The 22,097-nt window shown below is 44.9% G+C and overlaps 1 protein-coding gene across 4 annotated transcripts in view; it reads left to right on the plus strand.

Moving 5' to 3' along the window:
* DMXL2 (Dmx like 2) overlaps positions 1 to 22,097 on the plus strand; it is a 2,950,233-nt gene that overhangs the window by 923,938 nt on the left and 2,004,198 nt on the right. For all 4 annotated transcript variants that reach the window (XR_011279824.1, XR_011279825.1, XM_069624807.1 and 1 more), the window contains exon 14: positions 8,611 to 8,700. Coding sequence is in view for 2 of the 4 variants with exons in the window: in XM_069624807.1 (XP_069480908.1) it covers positions 8,611 to 8,700 (90 nt within the window). In the remaining 2 variants the exon portion in view is untranslated. The remainder of the gene's footprint in view (positions 1 to 8,610; positions 8,701 to 22,097) is intronic.

A 22,097-nucleotide genomic window follows, 5' to 3' on the forward strand; every position in this document is an offset into this window, starting at 1 on the left:
AAACCACTACAAAAACTGGCCAAAATATGTTGTACCGATCTTGAGGAAAGAAACATAACTATGGTGAATGGAAACATCACAGGTGATACCCCTCCAGAGAAAACTTGGAGAAGTGTGAAGCAGTCATCTACCATAGATTACTTCTTTATCTCAGAAAATGTACACCAACGAGCAGTGTCACTAAAAGTTACAGCTGATTCAAATAGTGATCATAGTCAACTTAAACTATCGATCCAGGTATCAAATATCACAAAACCTCAGCAATGGAATAATCCAGTTGCAGTAGAACCTAACAGATCATGTTTAAGAATAAAGCCACAGGAAGTAAAGATCCTCACTGAACTATATTACAAGTTCTTAAGTGATGTGACAAATAAGAAAGTAGAATGCACCTGCCTTCTGGATCAGTTTAAGACCACAGACAATGGTCCAAAAAGATCTTCGTTCCAACCCAAACACTACTACGATGAACAAGTCCTCAAAGGAAAACAACAACTACGAAAAGAACTAAGGCAACACAAACAACTTAAAATGGAATAACAAAAGAAGACAAATAAAACCAGTAAACAGAAATATAAAAATTGGCAAATTTCCCATAAAGCAATCATGTTCCAACAAGACAGTGAATCCATGCTTGCTAGTCTTAACGAGAACTCTTCTGAGTTCTGGAAACTCATAAATAACATCAATTGTCGCCAAGACGCAATCCAAGCAAATATGGTGAGAGTAAAGTGACTGGACCAAACACTTTCACACAGTGTATGAGAAAAAAAGTACCACCACTGATCCACCATTACCTCGACTGGCAAATTGGGACATTCACTTTGAAAGAGAAGACATCCTAATGAGCATCCAACGAAGCTCCTCTTCTACGGCACTGCGACCTGGTCTAACCAACTTTATAATCAAACAAAACCCGGAAGAGTGGGCCGACTTCCTAGTGAAATTGTTCTCAACAATTGCTAACGAAGGGACAATTCCTGCAAGCTGGAAAACAGCAATTGTTATACCAATATATAAAAAAGGCAACAGAGCAGAACCTAAAAATGATTGGCCAATCGCCTTGTTGGATGTTCTGGGAAAAATATTTGCCACTCAACTGCAGAAACAACTTCTCAAGTGGATCCAAGATACTGACCACTTGGATTGCCGACAATCGGGCTTCGTTAAAGGTGTAGGATGTGGCCTAAATCTTTTGCTGCTAAACATACTTGAAATGGATGCAATAAGAAGAGATAAAAAGATCTATCTGGCGTTTGTAGACATGTCCTTAGCATTCGACAGTATTGACAGAGAATTGCTTTGGAGGAAGATGTATGACTGGAAATGCCCCAATAGCCTACTACTAGCGATAAAAGCTTTGCATACCAATACCGAAATAAGAATAAGGTTGGATAAAAGGGGCACCTTGTCTCATCCAATAAAAACCTGTTGAGGAGTCAAACAAGGTTGCCCTCTAGCCTCGATAATCATCAACTTATTCATCTCAGACTTGGGTGAGGCCTATGCAAATGCGAACACATTCCCTCCAAAAGTGAATGGAAAAGAAGTCAACTGTTTACTGTATGCGGATGATTTAGTCCTTTTGGACCTGACCCTGATAGGTCCGCAAACTCTGCATCCTAGATCACTATATTCAAAAAAATGGTTTAAGCGTGAACACGCAAACACCTGAAATGTTAATTCTTCAAAATCTATAAAAGAACAAAGAATCTACCAGGGAAAAAAAAGTTCATTTGGAAGTTGGGTGAAGGAAAAATAGAGCTAAGAAAACAATCGATGTATCTAGGTATGCTTTTGAGCTCAAGTATCAACAATGCTCCTTGGGTTGTAAAAGTAAAGGATAAATGCAAGCAATTAACAGCGCAAGCTTGCATTGTGAACAAGAAATATGGTAAACATTCATTAAAACCTGTACTGACCTTCAATAAAATGAAGGTCATTCTGGCACTAATTTATGGAGCGGATTGTGCTTTTGGATGCCCTGCAGAAGTGTGTGCCTCACTGGAACACTCTTTTTTTGGCCCAAGGTGCTGCGACTACCTTTGGCCGTGCCTACTGCGTGCATAAGACACAAGCTCAGTCTCCTATCCATTAACGGAAGGATTTCGAGGAACGCGCTCAATGAAAATTGTAAAACAACTGCAGGGAATCGCCAACCACAATACAATATCCTAAAAGACCCATCTAAAGGACATTGTGATACTGTTTTGTCATTGTGGGCTCAACGCTGTGAAAAAATGTGAGCGACATAGGAGCGGATGCAAGATTACTACAAGAAAACCCGAACAATGTCAAATCAATGCTTTGGACTCAAGATTGGATAGATACTGGTGACTCTCGTAAAAAATACAGAATCATGAAATTGATGCCCAATGAAGAGAGAAAATTGAACGTGATTCAGCCGTATCTACAAAAATTTCCAGAGAAAAATCGCAGATTCATTTTTATGAAGTACCGACTAAACCAATTTCCCACACCGGAAAACTTGAGTATACGGGAAGTAGAGGGCACAGTATATCGATCATGTCGTCGCTGTGGAGAAAACAATGAAACCTTGAAGCACCTAACACTAACATGCCCAAAATTGAGACAAGAACGCACACAGCATCTGGGAAGGTTCATTCTGGCAAAACCATCACTGTCTTTGGATGAGTGGTGGAGAGAATCCCTCCAAGACTCGGACCGTAGTTTAACAATTGAGTTAACGTTCTTCCTTGATTTAATGGAAAAAACTGTTAAAGGCAGAAGTTGACCTAGCAACATAACTAACTAGGCATATTGATATAATTTAAGTTTCTGGTTTTAGTATGTTTCTTTGTCTAAACTATTGTTACACCTCTGCCGAAGTCTGAAAAGCATGTTTTTTTACCTCCCTTTGTTTATTATTTGCGAAATTTGTTTGGACCTCAAATTTGTTTGCTAATCTTGGTCTTTTGAGGATCTCTTTTTAATGGTTTGTAACAAACCAATAAAAAAAAAAAATTAACATCTATGCTCCGAATCAGGATACCACTGCTTACTTTAAGAACCCGTATGTAAAGATTAGCCCATATATAGACGGGCAGTTATATTGGGGGGGTGGCCTCAACTGCACCCTGGATCCAAAGCTCGATAGATCAGATGAGGTCACCAGGCCTACCCCAGTGGCGATGGCTTTGGGGGCTCTATTAAGTGATGTTCGATTAGATGTATGGAGAACACAACCACAAAGCAGAGAATATTCACACTACTCTGCCCCACAAAACGTGCACACCCGGTTAGATTATATATTTGTTACAACAGAGATAATGGGAGAGATAGGGAGAGCAGAATACAAGGCCACGGTCCTCTCAGACCATGCACCATTAGTAATAACATGGCAGAACACGCCACCTAGGGTGAAAAATCCCAACGTGGAGACTCAGGGCTGAGATATTGAAAGATAGTGTTTAGAGAAGATCTGAGGGAGGAAATACGGGTGTACTTTGAACACAATACTGGCAGCGTAAGATCTGCTGGGACATCATGGGAGGCATTTAAGGTTGTGGTGAGGGGGGGGGGGCAGCAATATCCAAATTGAAAGGGCTACAAGGTGGTGTACTACAGAAACTGCAAGACACAGAAAAGAGAATGGAAACTGAAATGAAGGTGGTGTGCTTCCTTGAGGAGACTGAGACCATATGTCAATTGCAACAGGATTGCAGGGATCACTGGGAGAGACTATGTAACTTAAAGTATAAAAAATATGTAGAGCAGCAGCACACAGAAGGAGACAAGCCGGGCAGACTACTAGCCAGGTTATATAAAAGCGAGACCCCCTAGACAAACAATCAGAGAAGTGCGAGGGATGGATGGGCAGACACTAGACACCCAGGAAGGAGTAAACAAATGCTTCTTGGAGTATTATCAAAAATTATTTACAGACACTATCAAGGAGGAGGAAATTGATGTGGTGGAAACACTGACTGAGATTCACCTACCCAAACTAGAGGCAGCAGACTGGGAGAACCTAGAGGCCCCACTTCATTGGAAGAGCTGGAACGAGTGATTCAGGATCTGCCCACTAATAAGACTCCAGGGGCGGATGGGCTCACAAATGAATTCTATAAAACATATAGGGCAGATCTGCAGCCCCCAATGCTATCTATGTTGAATGAGATGTTTGAAAGAGGCATGTTGCCCGAATCTCTCAGGGAAGCAATTATCATTCTGCTCCTCAAACCCAATAAACCGGCACAGACTGCGGATCATACATACCGCTATCGATGCTCAATCAGGACAGTAAGATACTTACAGCAGTGATGGCCAATAGACTGAGACCAGTTATAGATAAACGTACACACACTGACCAGACTGGGTATTTCCCGAGCAGAGGTATATCCGACAACCTCAGAAGGCTGCATCATGTTATACATCAGACGGAAGGGGACTCAAGAGGTAGCAGTAGTCTGACTGGACGTGGTGAAAGCCTTAGAGTCAGTCAAATGGCCCTGGCTGATGCCGGTCTTGAGGGGATATGGGATTGAACCCGCTTATCTGAAGTGGGCACAATTATTATACAGCAAACCATTAGCTTTTGTTAAAACAGCAATGATTATATCGGACCAGTGGACACTGAGCAGAGGTACCCTACAAGGATGCCTGTGGCCCCGATGCTTTTTATTTTAGCACTCGAACCCCATGCGATATATTTAAGGCAGCAATATGAGGAGGTTGGGATAAGCATGTGGATGTGGAGGTTGAGCATGAACAAAACACAGAAAAGGATGTAGCCAAAATTAAAAACAGCATGACATTTGGAGCCAGGCTACCATTAACTGTGATGGGGAGGGTGGCACTATTGATGATGGTGGTACTGCCCAGGTTATTACACTACTTTGCAAACATCCCATTAATGATACCCAAGCGGTTCTTTGCCAAAGTTAAGAGTATATGTAGGGGGGTCATATGGCACGACTCTAGAAATAGAATAGCTTTGTGGAAGTTACAAAACCCATACGAGCAAGGGGGCATTAAGTCGCCTAATTTTGAAGTGTATTTCTTAGCCAGCCAACTACATTATGTGGCAAGGTGGTCATCAGAGGATCCTACACCAGAGACCAAATTGTTAAGAGCAGAGTGCACTCCTTATTTTCTGAATGAATGGATGTGGTTTCCTAAATTGCAACTGGAAACCGGGACTAGATTGCTTGAGCTGGGTAGGAATATGTGGTGGAGAACCTGCCGGGTAATGGGAAATCCATTCCCGTGCTCCCCACAGATACCGCTGGTGGCACTGGAAGGGATGGATGTACAAATGAGGAGGACCATCAGAGGGCATTGGAAACGTCGGGTATTGTGAACCTAGGGGATGTATGGCAAGACTGGAAGGTGATAGTTTGATACACTAAGAGAGGATACAGGGCTACATCAAGGACAATATATCACTTACGTTAGACTGGTAAAAATGATAAAAGGTATGTGGACAGAGCAGAGTTGACCCAACAGCCGGATGCTGCCATTGAGACATTTTGTGATGTATCGGACGGAGGCCACGAGGTCTCCCGAATATACAAACTATTGATGTCGAAAGTTGGGAAGGAGGTAATTCAGACGAGACGAGGGTGGGAAGAAGAGGCAGCAGAGCTGATGGAAGATGCACTTTGGGCCAGGGCACAGAGATACCACAAGAAAGTGTCGAGGAACGCGAGGTTGCAACAGATTTAGTTATATGTTACTCAAGGGCATATATGACGCTGAAGAAGATAGCCAAGTTTAACAATGCTAGAACACAGACATGTCCGAAATGCGGGGAGGTGGATGTGGGGATGATACATATGTTCTGGGCATGCCAGGAAATAAGGAGATTCTTGGGGGTTGTGGCTTACCTCTTAGCAGGAAAAGAGATACATTTGGACGTGGAAACCCTTTGGGCACGTATGGTGGGAGGGTTCCCCAGGCCGAGTAAATTCAAACATGTGAGTAAACTTAAGGATTTGACATATATACTGGCTAAACGCAGGATAGTGATGTGCCGGTAAGACGAGCAACAGACCTAAAGTAGAATCTTGGTGGCGGGACCTGCAGAAATGGGCAGATGCTGAAACAGTAGTGTGGAGTGCGGCAGTGAGCATGGGGTGAGAGGATGAAGGAGACACGTGATGGCCTGAGAACACTTGGTAGCCACGCTGTCGGGGTCTGTACAGGCTGACCCGGGAAGGGAAAGCCCTACTGGAGAGTGGGATGGCGAGGTGCCCATAGGAGAAGCTAAGGAGGCTGAAGTGTGTTAGGCTAGGGGTAGGGATGGGATAGTTGGGGGGATGGGAGAAATTGACATGAAACTGTATATGACTGTTGAAATGTAACCTTGTCAGTACATTGTATGGTGAGAATGTCGAAATCAATAAACAAAAAAAAAAGTTTAAAAAATTTCAAGCAGCCTGGTTTCAATTGAAGAAAAATACAATTTAATGCTGTCAAGCAAAACTAGTATTGATCAAACATTACTCCATACAAAAATCAATTTAGTTTACTTTGTTCAAAAGCAAAAACAGGAGATGTTGAGATTATTCAGTATCTCACTTCCTATACATAGTTCCAACCCTTTAAACACAGTCAAGAGTTGTTTTTAGCACATATGCATACAAGTTAACAGAAAAAATTCAGAAGTAAATTGTGCTGAAGTTTAAACCTTCATCAGAGGACCTGGATGAATCTATGGTAGCAAGATTTTACGAGCGCTAACTAGCCAGACCTGCAAGCGCCTTGGAGTCAGTATAATGGGGATGTTGCAGGGATCCCCTTCCTCCACGGATCTACGCCCCATCTTGCACAAAGACATGTATGTCATGGAGGTGTCTAACGGCGCATTCTGGACATTCAATGACTGCCTATATGTGGGTTAATGAGGAAAGGAGATACAGAGATTATCAACGTTAGCTGCTGAACAACCCATCCATATCTGGCATACTGGTGTCATTGAAAATGGAGTTTACAAGCTGAGAAGTCATTTGTGTTCCCCCCAGTATCCCCCCGCCTCCTTCCGCAGCTCCAGTGAACAGTGGCTCAGTGTAAAAGGGTACAGTGTGAGAAGGAAAGGGTTCATCAAAGAGAAAACATTAAAGTTCCATCTGAATCAGTACACCCATGCCATTTTAGTGTGGAGATGGACGAATTAACTCCTGTGTATTGAACATAGTAAATACAGAACTTCCACCGGACCTAAAAAGATTTGCAGACCACTTGATGAACTTGGGCAGCAAGAAGAAGGAACCATTGGTGTGGTTAAGAAATACACATTACTGAAAGAGTATATTCAGCCAATTTCAGCCAGTGAGAGATGTGATTGCAAGACAGGCCTCTGACGGAGATAGAACAATTTCATTTCAGGAGGAAACAGTAGGGAAGCCAAGAGTTGGGGCAACCTTGAGAAGCCCAGCATTCCACTATAGGAGTCCTATGCTAACCGCACTTCAGAGAAGGGTGAGGCATAGAAGGACACACGCTTGGAGAACCCTGACACCACAGAAGCAGCTAGGTTCTGAGAGGTAGAGAAACCTGGGGAAAAAAAAACATCAACCCACAGAACCCAGGAGCACAAAGTGTGAGAAGGGTACTATAACTCTTAGGACAGAGAAAAGGGAGAGCAAGAATCCTTACTTATGAGAAGGGCACCATATCCTGTACAGAAAGAGGAAAGCGAAACAGCCCTGATAGTTGGAAGGGCATTGTGTATCTTCAGAGAAAATAAATGAGGAACTGGATTAGATGGCCACCTTAACCCTCATAGTGAACTAAGGTATGATAACCCCAGGTACATGAGCAGTGTACTATGGACTATCCTTCTATGAATTACAAACAGCAGGCAGGATACTAAAGCCCTCTGAAGAGGGCCTGTGGCAGAGTGGCGACTGGACACTGTACCCCAGAAACTCTATTTGGATGTAGAGATCCTGGCATGGGTTTGGCAACCACTAACCCACAAAAGTGAAAACCCAAAAACTGCATTATTTAGGCCACACCCAAGAGGGGATTCTTGATTTGTTTACATAAAACTCCACTCTCTATATGGTTTTCTCTCACCTTCTGTCAGTGAATAAAGTGGACAAACTCACTTCTGCAGTTGTGTGGATCTTGTCAATCTGCTACCTTGCACAGTGTTTACTGTTGAAACAGACTAGCTCTGGTTCTCATTAAACTAAACTCAGCTGATTAGGGATATTCTAATCTTGTTACCGGTTGACTTTTATTTTTTTTATAAACCCTGCTGTTGGGAGGCCCAAGCACACTGTATCTTTGATATGGCAGTGCTACCTAGCATCCTTCATAGTAGGATATCTAACTTCTAAAATCTCACTGTATTGCTATTGATAAAGTTTGATAGTGTTCATTAAATTTGTGTGTGCTAGAGAATTTAAAACTTATCAGTTTTAAGTTAGAAATTGTTTGAATATGATTTCTCATGTAACTCTTCTCACAGATAAAATACTGTATCTGCAATAGGATTACCATACAAATGTAACCAAATAGAACATACATTTGTTCAGATTTAATGTGAAACGAAAGGCATGAGTCTAAAAATACTTATATTGTAGTTTTATGTACAAAATGCAATCCTTTGAATCATTAATCTGTTTTTCCTTGCTTCAGAAATTGATTGGAGAAGTTTTTAACATTGTAAGCCAGCAATCTACTGCTCGACCAGGTTGCATAATTGAACTTGATGTGATAACTAAGCAAGTAAGTGAATAGCATGTTTATCGATGGCTATCAGCACATTATAGTAATCTATACTGCATTTTGCCATAGCTTTGACCTTCTAGTACTGTTAGAAGTAAACATTTGCTCATTTGAACTATCTTGCTCATATTGGTTTGCATGCTATACAGTCTCATCACCCTGTACGTTATTCATATGAGAAAATAAGATATACCTGTAGAAGAATCTTCAGAGAAAGTCTAATAATGCTTGGGGATATATATATGAAATGTCATACAAGTTGGATTCTCGTATAATACATGATGGCAGTATGGACCATTAAACGTCCTTTGTTGGAAAAGGTCACATTCATTTTGTTACTTAACACAGAATTATAAAGCAAATTGTTGTGTTTCTCACTATAGGCCTACCTACATGTATGCTTTTTGAGTACATCAATGTCAACCACAACATATATCTTTATTTAACTAATAAATAAATCAAGTTTGAATTTTAAGTGCTTTATCTGGATTTATTGAATGCAGTTTCTTTCATGTTGACTCACTCAAAACCCGGGCCCCCTTAATTTTAGGGAATAGAAAGACAGATTCATGATCTTAAATTCAGGATCTTGGTTCACAAGCAGCACAACGGCAAGTCTCCCTTTATAAATCCCAATTCCAAATGTAGGTGTCTCGTGGCAAAAAAAGGCATCACTCTTGTAGTATATGAAGGAGGACTTCTAATGCATTCGTCAATGGACGTCTAATAAATTATTTCCTGTCATGGATTCCTCCTCTATGATATTCTATCTCCGGCTCCAGCTACCTTTTTGTACACTTTTTTACCACCAGCGGCAAGGCGCCATTCCACTTTGACTCTGCTCAGCACTGTACGTGTCCCATGCTGGATATGACATCAGGGAGGTGGTATAAATGGAGCCCTAAGGCTCCATGACCACAGTTCCTTTTTTCTACATACTCTGCATGCTTCAGGAACATATATAATTGCAAATTCGAATGGATTGTTTCCTCCTACGTATTTCTCATCTGATGACATCTTTGTTTCCAGCTTTAGCTGCTTCGGAAAAAGAATTCTCTCAGTAGAGGCTGCTGTGCATCAAGACGGTCGACTCGATTTCCCTCGAGGGCTTCCATTTTGGCTGACATCATCGTCGAGTACATTTACCACTTGCATCGCCCACTGGCTTCAGTTCCGTTTTTCAGTGAATTCAATTGCTTGAGAATTACGGCACACTTCAGAAAACATTTTGAAAAGGGCCTTGTCTTCAGCTCCGAAGACTGGCTTCAAAAAGTGCCTAAAATGCGGAATCAAGATGTCCATCACAGACCCGCATAAGATATGCATCTGGTGCCTGGGCGTCGAGCATCTCACGGACTACTTTCGGTGGGTAGATTTGTCCCCAAATCCCTGTCCACTCCATCAAAATTTGGGTCATCCCACGAGTCAAGAGATTTCCTCTTCTGCCAAAAAAATTATCCGACTCGAGGAGCGGCCACTCCTCGTCATCATTGAAAAAATCAAAGAGAATGCATAGATCACCTTCTTCCTCATCTAAAAGAAGCATAGTCTGCCCGACTGAATCCTCCTCCAGAGGAGTGGGAACTCTTTAGGGAGAAAATGTGCAAAATCTATGAGGAACAGGCCCCGTCCTCCTCGGAACAAAAGAAAAGTGGCCATGCTACGGTTGTTGACAAGCATGACGCCAAGGCAAAACCCAGCGTGCCGTTGAGCCCGTGTCGTAAGCCTAAGACTACTCAAGAGTCTTTGAGTACTCTACAAGAGGAGAAATTGTCATTGAGTCGAGGGTCAAGTCCCTCGAAGCACAAGACCAAAGTCAAGCCATCGATGACGTCGACGCTGATAAAAAAAATAGACGCCGGCTGTACGTTCTTTGACGCCTTTACCACAAAGCCAGGAAAATGTTTTTAAACCTTTACCTAAAAAGGATTTTTTTTTTTTTTAGATCCTTAACATCTGTATATGAGGGCTATGAAACCTCAGATGATGCCCCTCCATGGTGTCTCCCAATTGGATAAAAATAAATACTAATGTACCTGATGTTTAATTTCAGAAGAGACTAGTTAGGGAGCTATATGACACCCTATAGCCAGCTAGTTGGGTAGACAGATGCCCGGAACTAGATTTCGAGAAACCGGACCCGGCTGATCATGCGGATGCATCATGCAGAAGCCTAATGTTCAGAGAGGTGGAATTCCTGGGATGGAGTAAACCAACTCCAGAATTTGAACAAGACAACCTGACGACATATTGGACAAAGGCACTCATTATGACCCAATATTACCATTCCATGTGGCACTTCAAAAAAGGGTTGCAGCAAACTGGGAGGCTCCAGAGTCTAGCCCTGCAGTAAACAAAACCTGGACAAAAAAAATACATGCCCTCCAGTTGCTACCCTGGATACCTGTCAATGCATCCAACTCTGGAAAACCTAGATTAACAAGCAGCTACATCTGCCTCCAAGCAAGCCGCGTACCCAACCATTCCCCCTGATAGGGATGACAAACACATTGACTCTTGGGCAAAGAAAGGCTTTTCTGCTAGCAGCATGGCTTTAAAGTCTGCTAATTCTACACGTGTCCTTGCAAAGTTCAGATTTACCCAGTGGGACTGCAAAGTGATGGCGGCTGATCACATCCCTTAGGGTGAGGAAAAGGAAGGCTTCATGAACCTGATAAGGGATGGCAAGCAGGCCATGTGCGAGTCTCTCCAATTGCGTCTGGACACTGGACAGCATCAGCAGGGCCATGGCGACAAGCACTGTCATGCTCAGATTTGCATCGTTGAAGTCAGGATTTGCATCTGATGTACAATCCAGACCCCTTAACATGCCCTTTGACGGCTCCCATTTATTTGGAAATGAGGCTAACAAAAGCGTTGAAAAGCTGCAGACCTCAAAGGTGGCATCCATGTCCTTAAGTGCCACAGTCAGGCAGCCACAGCCTTTTCACTCCAGTGGATCATCTTGGAGGGGTAGGTCTTTTTGCTGCTACTCAGTTGGAAGAGCGAGAAGGCAGGCTGGTCAAAGAGGACAGAGAAGATTACCTTGTAGTGGACGAGGGAGAGGTGCAAAACCTGTCCAAACTGTGGTGTCTTTACCATAGGCTGCTGCTTCAGCCGCCTCAAAACCACTCTGAGGTCTTGACTCACGACACCCCGGTGGGAGGCAGACTATCACAGCAGCTGAAAGAATTGGGAGGTATTACTGCGGATGCATGGTTACTGGAAACAGTAGCCCAGGGTTACTGCCTCTCCTTTATAGAGAAACCTCGGGATCATCCACCGGGAAACCATTCTCTAAATGTTCCAGATCCATTCCTGTTGCAGGGAATGTTGACCCTGCTAGGGAAAGGTGCTATAGAACCTGTACCTGTGATGGAGAGGAACAGTGGATGTATTCTCCCTATTTCCTAATCCCCAAGAAGGACGGAGGACTGAGACCTGTCTTGGACTTGAGATGCTTGAACAAGTTACTCAGGAAGGACGAGTCCAAGATGGTCACACTTTCTCAGATCCTTCAGGCCCTTCAGCTCCAGGATTGGATGGTATTGTTGGACCTTCAGGATTCTTACTTTCATATGCCAATCCATCACAAGCACAGGAAGTACCCGAGGTTCGCCATTGACGGTTCTCATTTTCGATTGAGTTCTGCCATTCAGGCTGACTTCCACCCGAGGTTTTTCACCAAGTTAATGGCAGTGGTGGTAGCAAGTCTCAGGAGAGGGGGATTCACGTCTACTCTTAACTGGACAAATGGCTGATCAGGGCACGTTCACCCGAACAAGCCCAGGAACATCTCTTGTTTCTTGCCCACATGTTTACCCCCATGCATCTCGATTTTTCGTATCACCGGAGCATGGTCCGTGAGACACTTGACTCCAATGTCAATTGATATTATTTGGGGGATTAATGTTGATGACACTAGGACCATAACTGTCCTCGAGTATCCCTTGTGCACTTCTGACAATGTGTATAGTCCCTTTCAGTGTTGTGGAAGAATCTCCAGGCCTCTATTAGGTCTATGTCTCGGAAGAATTTCCGCAAGGTCTGCCGATTCCTATTTTCATTAACTGTAGGGGGCAATGTTTTATCTATCATGGGGTCCTTGACGCAGTTAAAGTCTCCTCCCACCAACTGCCTATTTTCTAAAGCACGGTCCCAGGAAAAATTCCTGCTTTTCATTTAGGCCATATAGTGCTGTTAAAGTAAATATCTGACTTCCCATGGTGCCTTTGAGTTCCAAATATCTCCCATCTGGGTCCCCATAACAGAACTGCTTCCGAAATGTCAGCGAAGCTCCTAAAATTGCCACCCCCCCTATTTTTTGTCACGCTTGTTGCTAAATATTGTTTGGGGAAAGCGCAGTGTCATCCCCCTTTCATCTGCAGATAGGTGTGTTTCCTGTAGGAATACCACAGATGGTTGAAGGTCTAATAGCCGTCTTGGTATGGAGCTGCGTTTCATTGGTGAATTTAGACCCTGAACATTCAGGATTCCCATTCGGATGTCAGCCATACTCGAGGGGTTGTAGAGCTCCTGTTTGCCGTTGCCCTTTGTTTTTGTTCCCGGTCCCAAATAAGATCTGAGCCATATAGTTAGCCATTAAAAAAAGAAAGTAACTCAACCGGAACCCCCTCACCCAACATCTCCAACTTATGATTCTTATGCATATTCCACCAGTTGTAACACCTAGTCCTGGTGGATGAACCAATCAGGGTCTCTATCTGACCCTGTGCCCCCCTCCCCTGCAGCCAGTGGACCCCCATATCCTTCTTTCTCTGACCCTTCCGTATGAGTTCTTCATTTATTCTTCTTTTCCCCCCCAGGAAGCTCTGTCATGCTTATGTATCTCCTACATCTCACCTTGCAGTCCTCTTCAAGTGTCAGCATTATGCTTTAGACCTTTCCCCCTTCCTTTTGGGTAAGGAGACACCCCTGTCGCCATCCTTCCTTCATGTTGTACGGCCTGGGCGTTTTTCAGACTCTCTCTCAGGCGATGGGTCTTTTGAACGTGGGTTGTCGTCCTTATTCATCAGGTCCGCCATTTCCTCCTCCTCCTTTGCTATGTGATGTTCGAATTAAAATCCACACGGGAAAGTCCATCTGTAGCGGACTCCTCTGTCTTGTAACCAGGTTGTGACTACCCAAAGTCCCTTTCGTCTCAAAAATGTAGCTTGGGCCATGTCCTGATAGTGATGTGCGAGTCCCAGAACCTGATTGAGTCTATTCCTTGTGAAGCTTTAAAAATCTGTTGCTTCGCCCGAAACAAGTGCACTCTTGTGAGCACATTCGCCACCAGGTTTTTCTTTTGCTGATAGGCGTTGTATATTCTATGCTTTCTGTCCAGCATTACTTTCTCGCCCTTGGGGTCTCCCAGCACCTGTTGAAATAGTGCCTGAACATAATCATGTAATTCAGCTTCTGGGGACCACCGTTGGTATTCCCCTAAGTCTTATATTATTCCTTTGAGATCTATTTTCACTCTCCTCTTGCCTGGCTACAGCCCATTCCATTTGTTGCTCTAATGAGTCCATTCGCTTGGCCAGTTCTCTTTGCTTGTATCCTTGCTCGTAGAGTGTCGTCTCTGTCTCTTCCACCCTGTTCTCAATTGCCAACACTCGCTTGTTCAGATCTGTGATGGACTTGGTGAGGCTAATAACAAGCATTTCCTGCAGATCCGAACGACTCATGGGTGGGTCCTCCCCCTCTAGACACGTCTCTGAGCTTGCGGGCAAGTGAATTTGTGCTGCGGTCTGTTGCGGTCTCCTTTCAGGATCCTGATTCTGCATCGTGACCTTGATGTCGCCCGAGGGAGGGCCCTTCAGTTTGTTCAAGTGCTTTGCCATTCTGACCTTTCGGTTCTCACCCCCTCTTTTGCCTGCCCTTTTGGATGATGGTTTCCACTTCTCTTCCCCTCTCTTCTGCAGGAGAGGTCTGCAAGGGGGGGGGCAAGCATTGGGGCTCTTGGCCCCCCTTCTTTCAGTGTGTTTTCTTCCCCCTTCAGATAGGGTGTTAGCTGCTGGGCTTCTCCGTCTGTTTTATAGCCTCACAGTTCTATCTCAGTGTCTCTCCCACTTGCAATAATTTCCCCACTGCAGTTCCTTACTTTGTTGCTATAGAATGTTCCCACACTGGGCCTCTCCCACTGATTTTACAGTTCCTTTCTTTGTGACTGTGGAGTGTTGTGGAGTATTCACCCTGGGGCACTTGCTTCCTTTTATTTTGATATGTTATTCTCTCCCAACCGGGTGGCCTTTTAATTTCTGGATCTGCGCCCCCTCCACTCGTTTTGGCTCTCCGCTGGGTCTGCAACTTTCTATATTCATAGGGCCGTTAGGCTGTGAGGAATACTTTTCAGGCTCGGGCCTCTGCTGTTACGAGGTCCACTTTCTATTCCTTTTCTTACCACTGTTTCCAAAAGGCAGATTTCCTGGTCTTGCTCTGTGTCTTTGCCCTTGTCCACAGTGTAACGTCTTACTGGGCTATCACTGGATGCGCTCACCGTTTGTCTTCTTCGCTGCATGGGGGAGAGGTGTCTCCCTCAGCCGACGCAGCCCCTTTTCTCTGTTCCTTGCAATTAGCCTCTGCAGGGGGGATCTTCTGTAATGTAGCTTCCTCCCGGGCTACCGTTGCACGCGTTCACCGATTATCCCCTTCACTGTGTGGAAGGGGTGCTTCATTCACCCGGTGCAGCCCTTGCTTTCCAGTGTCCGTATTTGGGCTCTGCTGGGCTGACTGTCACTTGTTGAGCGCTACGCCACCTTCTACATGATTTGTCGCAGGGGTTGTTGGGCTTGCCTGCTGTCCCGGCTCTCCTTCATCTGTGCGCCGGCCATTTTAGTTGGATGTCGTTGAAACTTCTTACGCTTCTTTTATAGGGAGCCCGGTCTACAAATGCATTCTCAGATCCGGGGGATGTTCTCTCATGGTTCCAACCCTCGATGCATAACTCTGGGTGGTTCCACAGGGGCGCCGAACGAAGCTGGACTGCAGCGGTCTCCACCAATGTGACTCGTAGAGTAGTGATGAGCGACTGCACTTGCCCACTCAGTTTCGTCTGTCTGGCACGTAGGAGGATTTTCCTAAAGTAGACAAATGGTAATTAGCTGACCGTGGTAAAAGGGGTTAACTTTGTCTTTTCCGAAACCACATTGTAGTCCCCTCATCATGTCTCACCTTATTGTTAGGAAGGATGGGCTCTCCATCCTGCGTCGGCGTGCAGGGGTGCGTAGAAACCAGTTAACTTCACTTGCCCCTAAGCTTATGGCAGAGTTTTCAGACAAAGATGACTCTGAGGTAAGTTTTATGCCAATCCAAGGTATAATGCAAGTCTTAGAGTTCGATTGTCTTATAGTTCACTCTTGCTCCTTTTATATATTTCTTCCCTTGCAGAATGGCCCAAGGTGAATGTTCCTTCTCCGAAAGGATTGAGGTAGCGCCAAGGTAAGAGTCAGTTTTGCACCAAGCACTAATCTTAGCAAGCGATATTGTTCATTAAGAGATTAACCAATTGTCCTCTCTATATTTTGCAGGTGTGGCGCTTCTCCGGAATGAGGGACGTAGGAAGATAACTAGCGACACCTCGAGCGGTAATGTACCAAGTAAGTATCTTGCAGTATGAATTTGAATGTCTTTTGCAGAGCTCAGCTCACCTGTTGTTTTCTCTTTCTTTTGCAGATGCAGATGCTCCGAGCGGCAATTTCAACAGAGTGCCTCGCGGGATCATGTGGATGAAAGGAGCATTGGTGAGTATGCCGCGGCTTTGCTGCTGACCGTGCAGAGCTGTTACAGATGTTTTCTTTTCCTCACAGGTGCGGCGACTCCCCGATGAAGGCGACGACTAATGGTGTGGCTCCTGTTCTAATCTGCTTTTCCTCTTCTCTTTTGCAGGTTCGGTTCACGAGAACAAAGCGGATGTAGCTGTAGACTTGGTGCTGAGCTGCAGGCACAGTGAGCATTACGCTGCAGAGATGCAGAATAACGCGAAGCGTGTGCTGCTCTCCGGGAGTGGTTTAAATAGCCACCATAAAGTAGTTCCCAGGTAAAATAGTTCCAGTGCCACACCCAAGAAAAAATAGTCCCTGGAAGAAAGTAATCCCTTCAAGGCCTCACGGTGGCCTGTACATGATTTCTCTACAGGATGTCCTGCTTAGTTTTAAAAAAAGGCAATATGAGCCTGGCGTCAACAGCCCAGGACTGAGTCCATAAAGCCCCTAGGCAATCCCTTGAGCCTCCCTGAGTTCTCATGGGTGCCTGTATTCTGGGCAGATGGGTCTGCTCCTGATGTCTGGGGGCAGGCAGCGTGACACTTCTCAAAGGGGTATTGCTCCAGCAATGTTGGCCCCAACTAACTGTGGTCGCGAATGCTTTCATAAAAGGCTGGAACACTTGCCTGTTGGACCTTACTGTGATTCGTCTCTTGTCCCCAATGGATGCCCCAGAACACATCCATTTGATCTAGCTGAGGATGATCAGCCAGACTTCGGTTTGCTTCACACTGTGGGTAGCAAGGCAATGTGTGTAGTGTAGGGGAGGCATGATATAACACTGACCCAATGGATACAATTTGTAAAACCTTTTATTGAAAATGTTGGGGCGGGAGTAGTCTCGCCCATCCAACAATAAACAAAACAGTGCTAGTGGAGTCCATCAAATCAAAATGGCCTATACTAACAAAACCTAATGCCTATCCTATCTCTTGTACAAAAAGTGTAAAAAGGAGAAATATATGTACAGGAATAATCAGTGTTCAAAGAATAAATGAGGTTGAACGTAGGTCCTCCTCTGTCAGGCTCAGACCTAAGTTCAACACAAACTTATTAGGGGGCTTCTTTCCCCAAGCTTATTCTACTTCGGGTCTCCCTCAATCGGGCTCAGACTATTTTCGGATGTCGAAGACTTTTGAAATGTGCGTGACTCTCTTTACAGACCCCTGCATCAATGTACCTTTCACAGAGACTTTTGAGTGGGCTACTTCCTTTTGCCGGACCACTTTGTTACTTAGTATCGCTGACCCCGCATCTGTCTTTACTCCAAAGTGTATTCACAGGTCTGCCTTTCTTCGCATCTCACCCACACGCATGCAGCCTTCACTTGCGATATAATGTTGCTACTTCATTCGCTTTAAAACACACCAGTCTCTCAGGTCGCTTGCCAACTCACCGGCTGTGTGCGTCTTTCTTTTTTTTGCTATTTCCAATTCACAAGTCAAGGTTAGTACCACAGGCTTGGCCTCGCCTCCCCAACTCTGCCATTCACCAGGAAGTGTCACTGGCATCCTTGAAACACAATGCAGTCTTCAATTGTGGGATCTGGCCTTTCCACATGCCTTTCACTGCCTGTCGGAGGCAACGACCTCCAGTAGGGAACCCTTGGGGTTTTAGGCCCACTGCTCTCATCCCTTGGTCCGTTGCTCTGCTCCAGTAGGTGTGCCTTCGTCCCGGAAGTTCTGCTCGTACTCGTGATCCGCCTTGCTCAGAGTGTGTCTTAGGTTGTTGCCTTTTATTCGTGTGAGGAGAGCTAATTGGTATTAGATGTATGCACTTAGTGTAAAGTGCTTGACAAGATTAACGGGACATGTCCAGTACGATGGGAGAGATTTAGTCTGTAACTCTGTCACCCTCTTCTTCGGCCCAGTATTTGTGTAAAAAGGGGGGTGGGGAGGAGTTGGGACTTTGGAAATTCCAGAAACATAGGATGGGGTTGATGAATAAAAAAGGGTGAACACCACGTCTCACCATCGGTTATGCTACCCCCACTCCCTGAGACCCTTCACCCAGGTGATTTTCCCACATTGGCCCACCCCCAGGAACTGGATCCCAAAGCAATGGCCGTGTCCTGGCCACCTGGATGACAAGTCCCGGAGGAGTAACACGTGGGACACCCATTGGTTTCTCACAGTAGGTACTGATGGTTCGCTCAGTAGACGTTCAGTACCCCAACAAAGGAGTTGATGTGCAGTTCTTGCCCATCTGCAGAGAAGCAACAGAACTGCGCTTTTGGGTTCCAGGAAGAAACGTTTCTTTGACAGCAGCCCATATGACTGGGACGGATGACGTTATAGCAGAGGCTTTGAGCTGACAGGCTTCCGCTTCCCGTAAGTGGGAGCTATGCCAAAAAGATTTGAAGGAGATCTTCGTCTGAAGGACTCCTCCTGTAGAGGTCTTCACTTGCAGTGTGAACAGGAAGGGTGAGTTGTTCTGCTCTTGGGAGTTTTGTTGAAAGGGGGTGCTGGGTAGTATGCTAACTCTCAAGTTGAGCTTGCATTGCCTCGGTTCTCTCTGAACCTGGTAATTCTGCTAGTGCTCAGGCGACTGCAGCTGTTTGGGTCCATGTTGATTCGGATCGCACCAGACAGGGCCCAGAGGATGTGGTACCTAGAGCTGCTTAATATATCACTCTGTCCTCTCTAGTGACTCCCGGTGAGATTGGATCTACTTTCCCATTCAAAGGATTGTGTCCATTTTTTGAACCTCAGCAGTCTGACCATTCATGTTTGTCTGCTGAGTGAGCAGTGAGAGACAAAGTCCTGGATGAACAACTTTCAACCCGGTGACCAGACACTTAATCCATGTATGCCTGCTGGTGGCCTAAATACTTATATTTGTGTAGGGAAAAGGATCTGGACCCTTTCACCTGGCATCCTACTTCCATTCATGCCAACGAAAATAGAAAATCCACAACATAGCCTCTAAGCGGGCACTTGTACTCCATCTGATTTATTTTAAATGACCCCTGAGCAAGACCCTTTGTCCACAGTCCCGATCGATACGCAATTTGTGCGGCGTGTGTGCAGTCCGTTTCCCCCACACCCGTTTGTTGGTACTGCATGGGGCTTGAATTTAGTGTTGACTTTCCTCATGAGAACTCCCCTTGTGCCCCTGCATTTAGGTTCATTGAGGTTGATTGAGGTTGCTCCACCCACAAGGTGATTTTTCTGGGGACATCAGGGAAGAATACCAGATTTGTGTTGGTTTTTGTGACTCAACAGAACAAGGTGTATCATCCTCTACATTTCAGAATGCTATGATCAGATTCAGAAGAATGTCCCTTTGGTTTTCGGGACTCATTCAACTAGACAACTTGCCACCACCATTGCCTCACTGAGAGGGTTCACTATCTTGAAAATTTGCCAAGTAGCCCTGTGGGCTTCGCTGCACACTTTTTCCAAAATACTGCATGTATTCCCTGTAAGTGTAGCTTGCTCGATTTGATCAAGCAGTCCTCCAAAGTTTTCCAGTTTACATGGTGTCCTGTTGCTCTTCTTCCTCCTCCAGATTAAGGTACTGCAATGACAGTCTATCATAGATGAGCCATCCATGGGAGGAAGCAATCCATTAGAACAAAATACTTACCTCTTGGTAATGTTCTTTTTGATGGATGTTCCTCCAACGGATTTCTCATCACCCTCCCATCCTGTACCTCGTGGCTGATAAACTTGAGTAAACTGATAAAATGGGCACGTAGGAATATCCTAGATGAGGAATTTGTAGAAGGAACCATCCATTAGGAAAAATATTTCAGAGAAGTAAATACATTGTTTTTCTCACATCTCAAGCTTGGTTTCTCTTTTTCACATCAGAGGGGACCTTTCGGAACATCAGCTCCCTTTTCTAGGTGCTCAGCAAGTATTCATTTTCATTTTTATCATCTTATAAGGTCATATAACAGTACAGAATATCCAACAAGTCCATAACATTGAAATTGGACAAAATAAAATTGACCAATGAACTATCTTTTAAAATATATCAAATTACTGATTTTGTATTAAACTAGAATCTCACCCATGTCCTCACCAACAAAATATTAAGCCATAGTCCTTGGAGAAACGCACGTAGCAGAGTACCTCAAATCAATCTCGCTCGCTTCCCCTATGCACAGGACATATTTAACCATACATAAAAGTAGATTTGTGGTGAGCCAGTTTGAGTAAATTACCATCAAACTATTCTGGCGAAGAAAATGAGAGAGCAACAAAAAAAAACTCGCCTGTATTCCTAGAGCAATCTCTGCCATTAGCAGGAAGGGTTAGACAGGGTTTATCTGCATCTCATGTTGTTAAAGAGCAGAAATGTGTCCTTGTTTCTCTACTGGTCTTCAATTGTGGTATAGATATTGTCTTTGAATTACTTCTCAACCTAAAATACCTTCTGACCTGTTTCAGGCAAATCCAGAAAAGCTGGCGATTTGATGTGAGAAAAAAGTAACAATATTTTTGCCATGCTATGCTTTTCAAATGAATGCATTTTTATTGAAAAAACTTAAGAAAGGCTGCCATACCAATGTGTGGAATTATAACTCGGGAGACAGGTGGATGCTGAAACAATTATATATTTAATTCCAATAGGGAAGGGTCCTTAGGGTAAATAACAAATAAAGTTCACCCGGTTTGCCTTGTCCTTCCGAAATACACTGGCGTAATTCCCAGTTTGGTCCTATATCGTGGTGTCCGGATAGTCCCACCACTCCGGTCTTTCTTCTCCTCTCTCTCCCCTGTCCTGTGAAAAGAAGTGAACACATCAGCTTGTTTTGGCGTGCTTTTGTTTCCTCTCCTGGTTTCAAGCCCCCATCAATCATCCTGGGTCCATCCTAGCCCTCTACCCATTGTTCCCTGAGGCTTCGTCCTGCCTCCCTCAAAGGCCGCCGTCCCGGCGTGCTACTGTTCCTGCCTCCGGAGTCTTGGGGGACGTTCGTGTCGGTCACGTGATTGTGGCCGTGCTGTGTATGGGCAGACCCTGAACAACCTTCTCCAGCTGCGACCCACTCCGGGGCTGCCGCGAGGTACAGTGTGGCGATGGGCTGACCGCTTCCCCAACCCGTCTTGGAGCGTCCGCCAGCTTTCCCTGACAGGTGAGTTAGGCGTTGCTTCTTCGTGAGGCGTTGCCTTGCCGCGGCCGTAGGCAGCGGTTCCCGACCTTGCTCTCGCGGCTGTAATAACAGCCACGCTCTGTCGGGCTGAACCGCAGCTTCGGCCCCCGGTGCCTTCAGCTACAGGTGTGCCCATATCCCCCCGTGATTCCCGCCATTGTGCACTCTTACACAGTGTAAGCATAAAGCCTTCCTCCCTGTTTATAGCTGTTTTTTGTTTTGTAGAGATCCTATAGTTTGGGCAACCCAAGTGTTATGGCTGTAGGAGGCTAAACGTGCAGATGAGTAGATGGATGAAAGGCTGAATAAGTGGCTTGGGTGCATGACCGGGTGCATGACTGGGTGAATTGGTTGCATGAGTTGGTGGACCTAGTGTGCAAGTGGATGGATGGATGTACAAGTAGGTGGTGTGATGCATCCTATGGACTCCTCACTAAAACCCTGCCTAAACTAAACTTTCCCTGGGAGGAAACTAAAGTCTCCTCCCAGTTTGCCAGGGAAAGGCAGATGCTTCCTGATCTTGGGGGTGG

Source organism: Ambystoma mexicanum, chromosome 11, assembly GCF_040938575.1.
Source record: "Ambystoma mexicanum isolate Mex_15411 chromosome 11, UKY_AmexF1_1, whole genome shotgun sequence".
NCBI classification, from domain to species: domain Eukaryota; kingdom Metazoa; phylum Chordata; class Amphibia; order Caudata; family Ambystomatidae; genus Ambystoma; species Ambystoma mexicanum.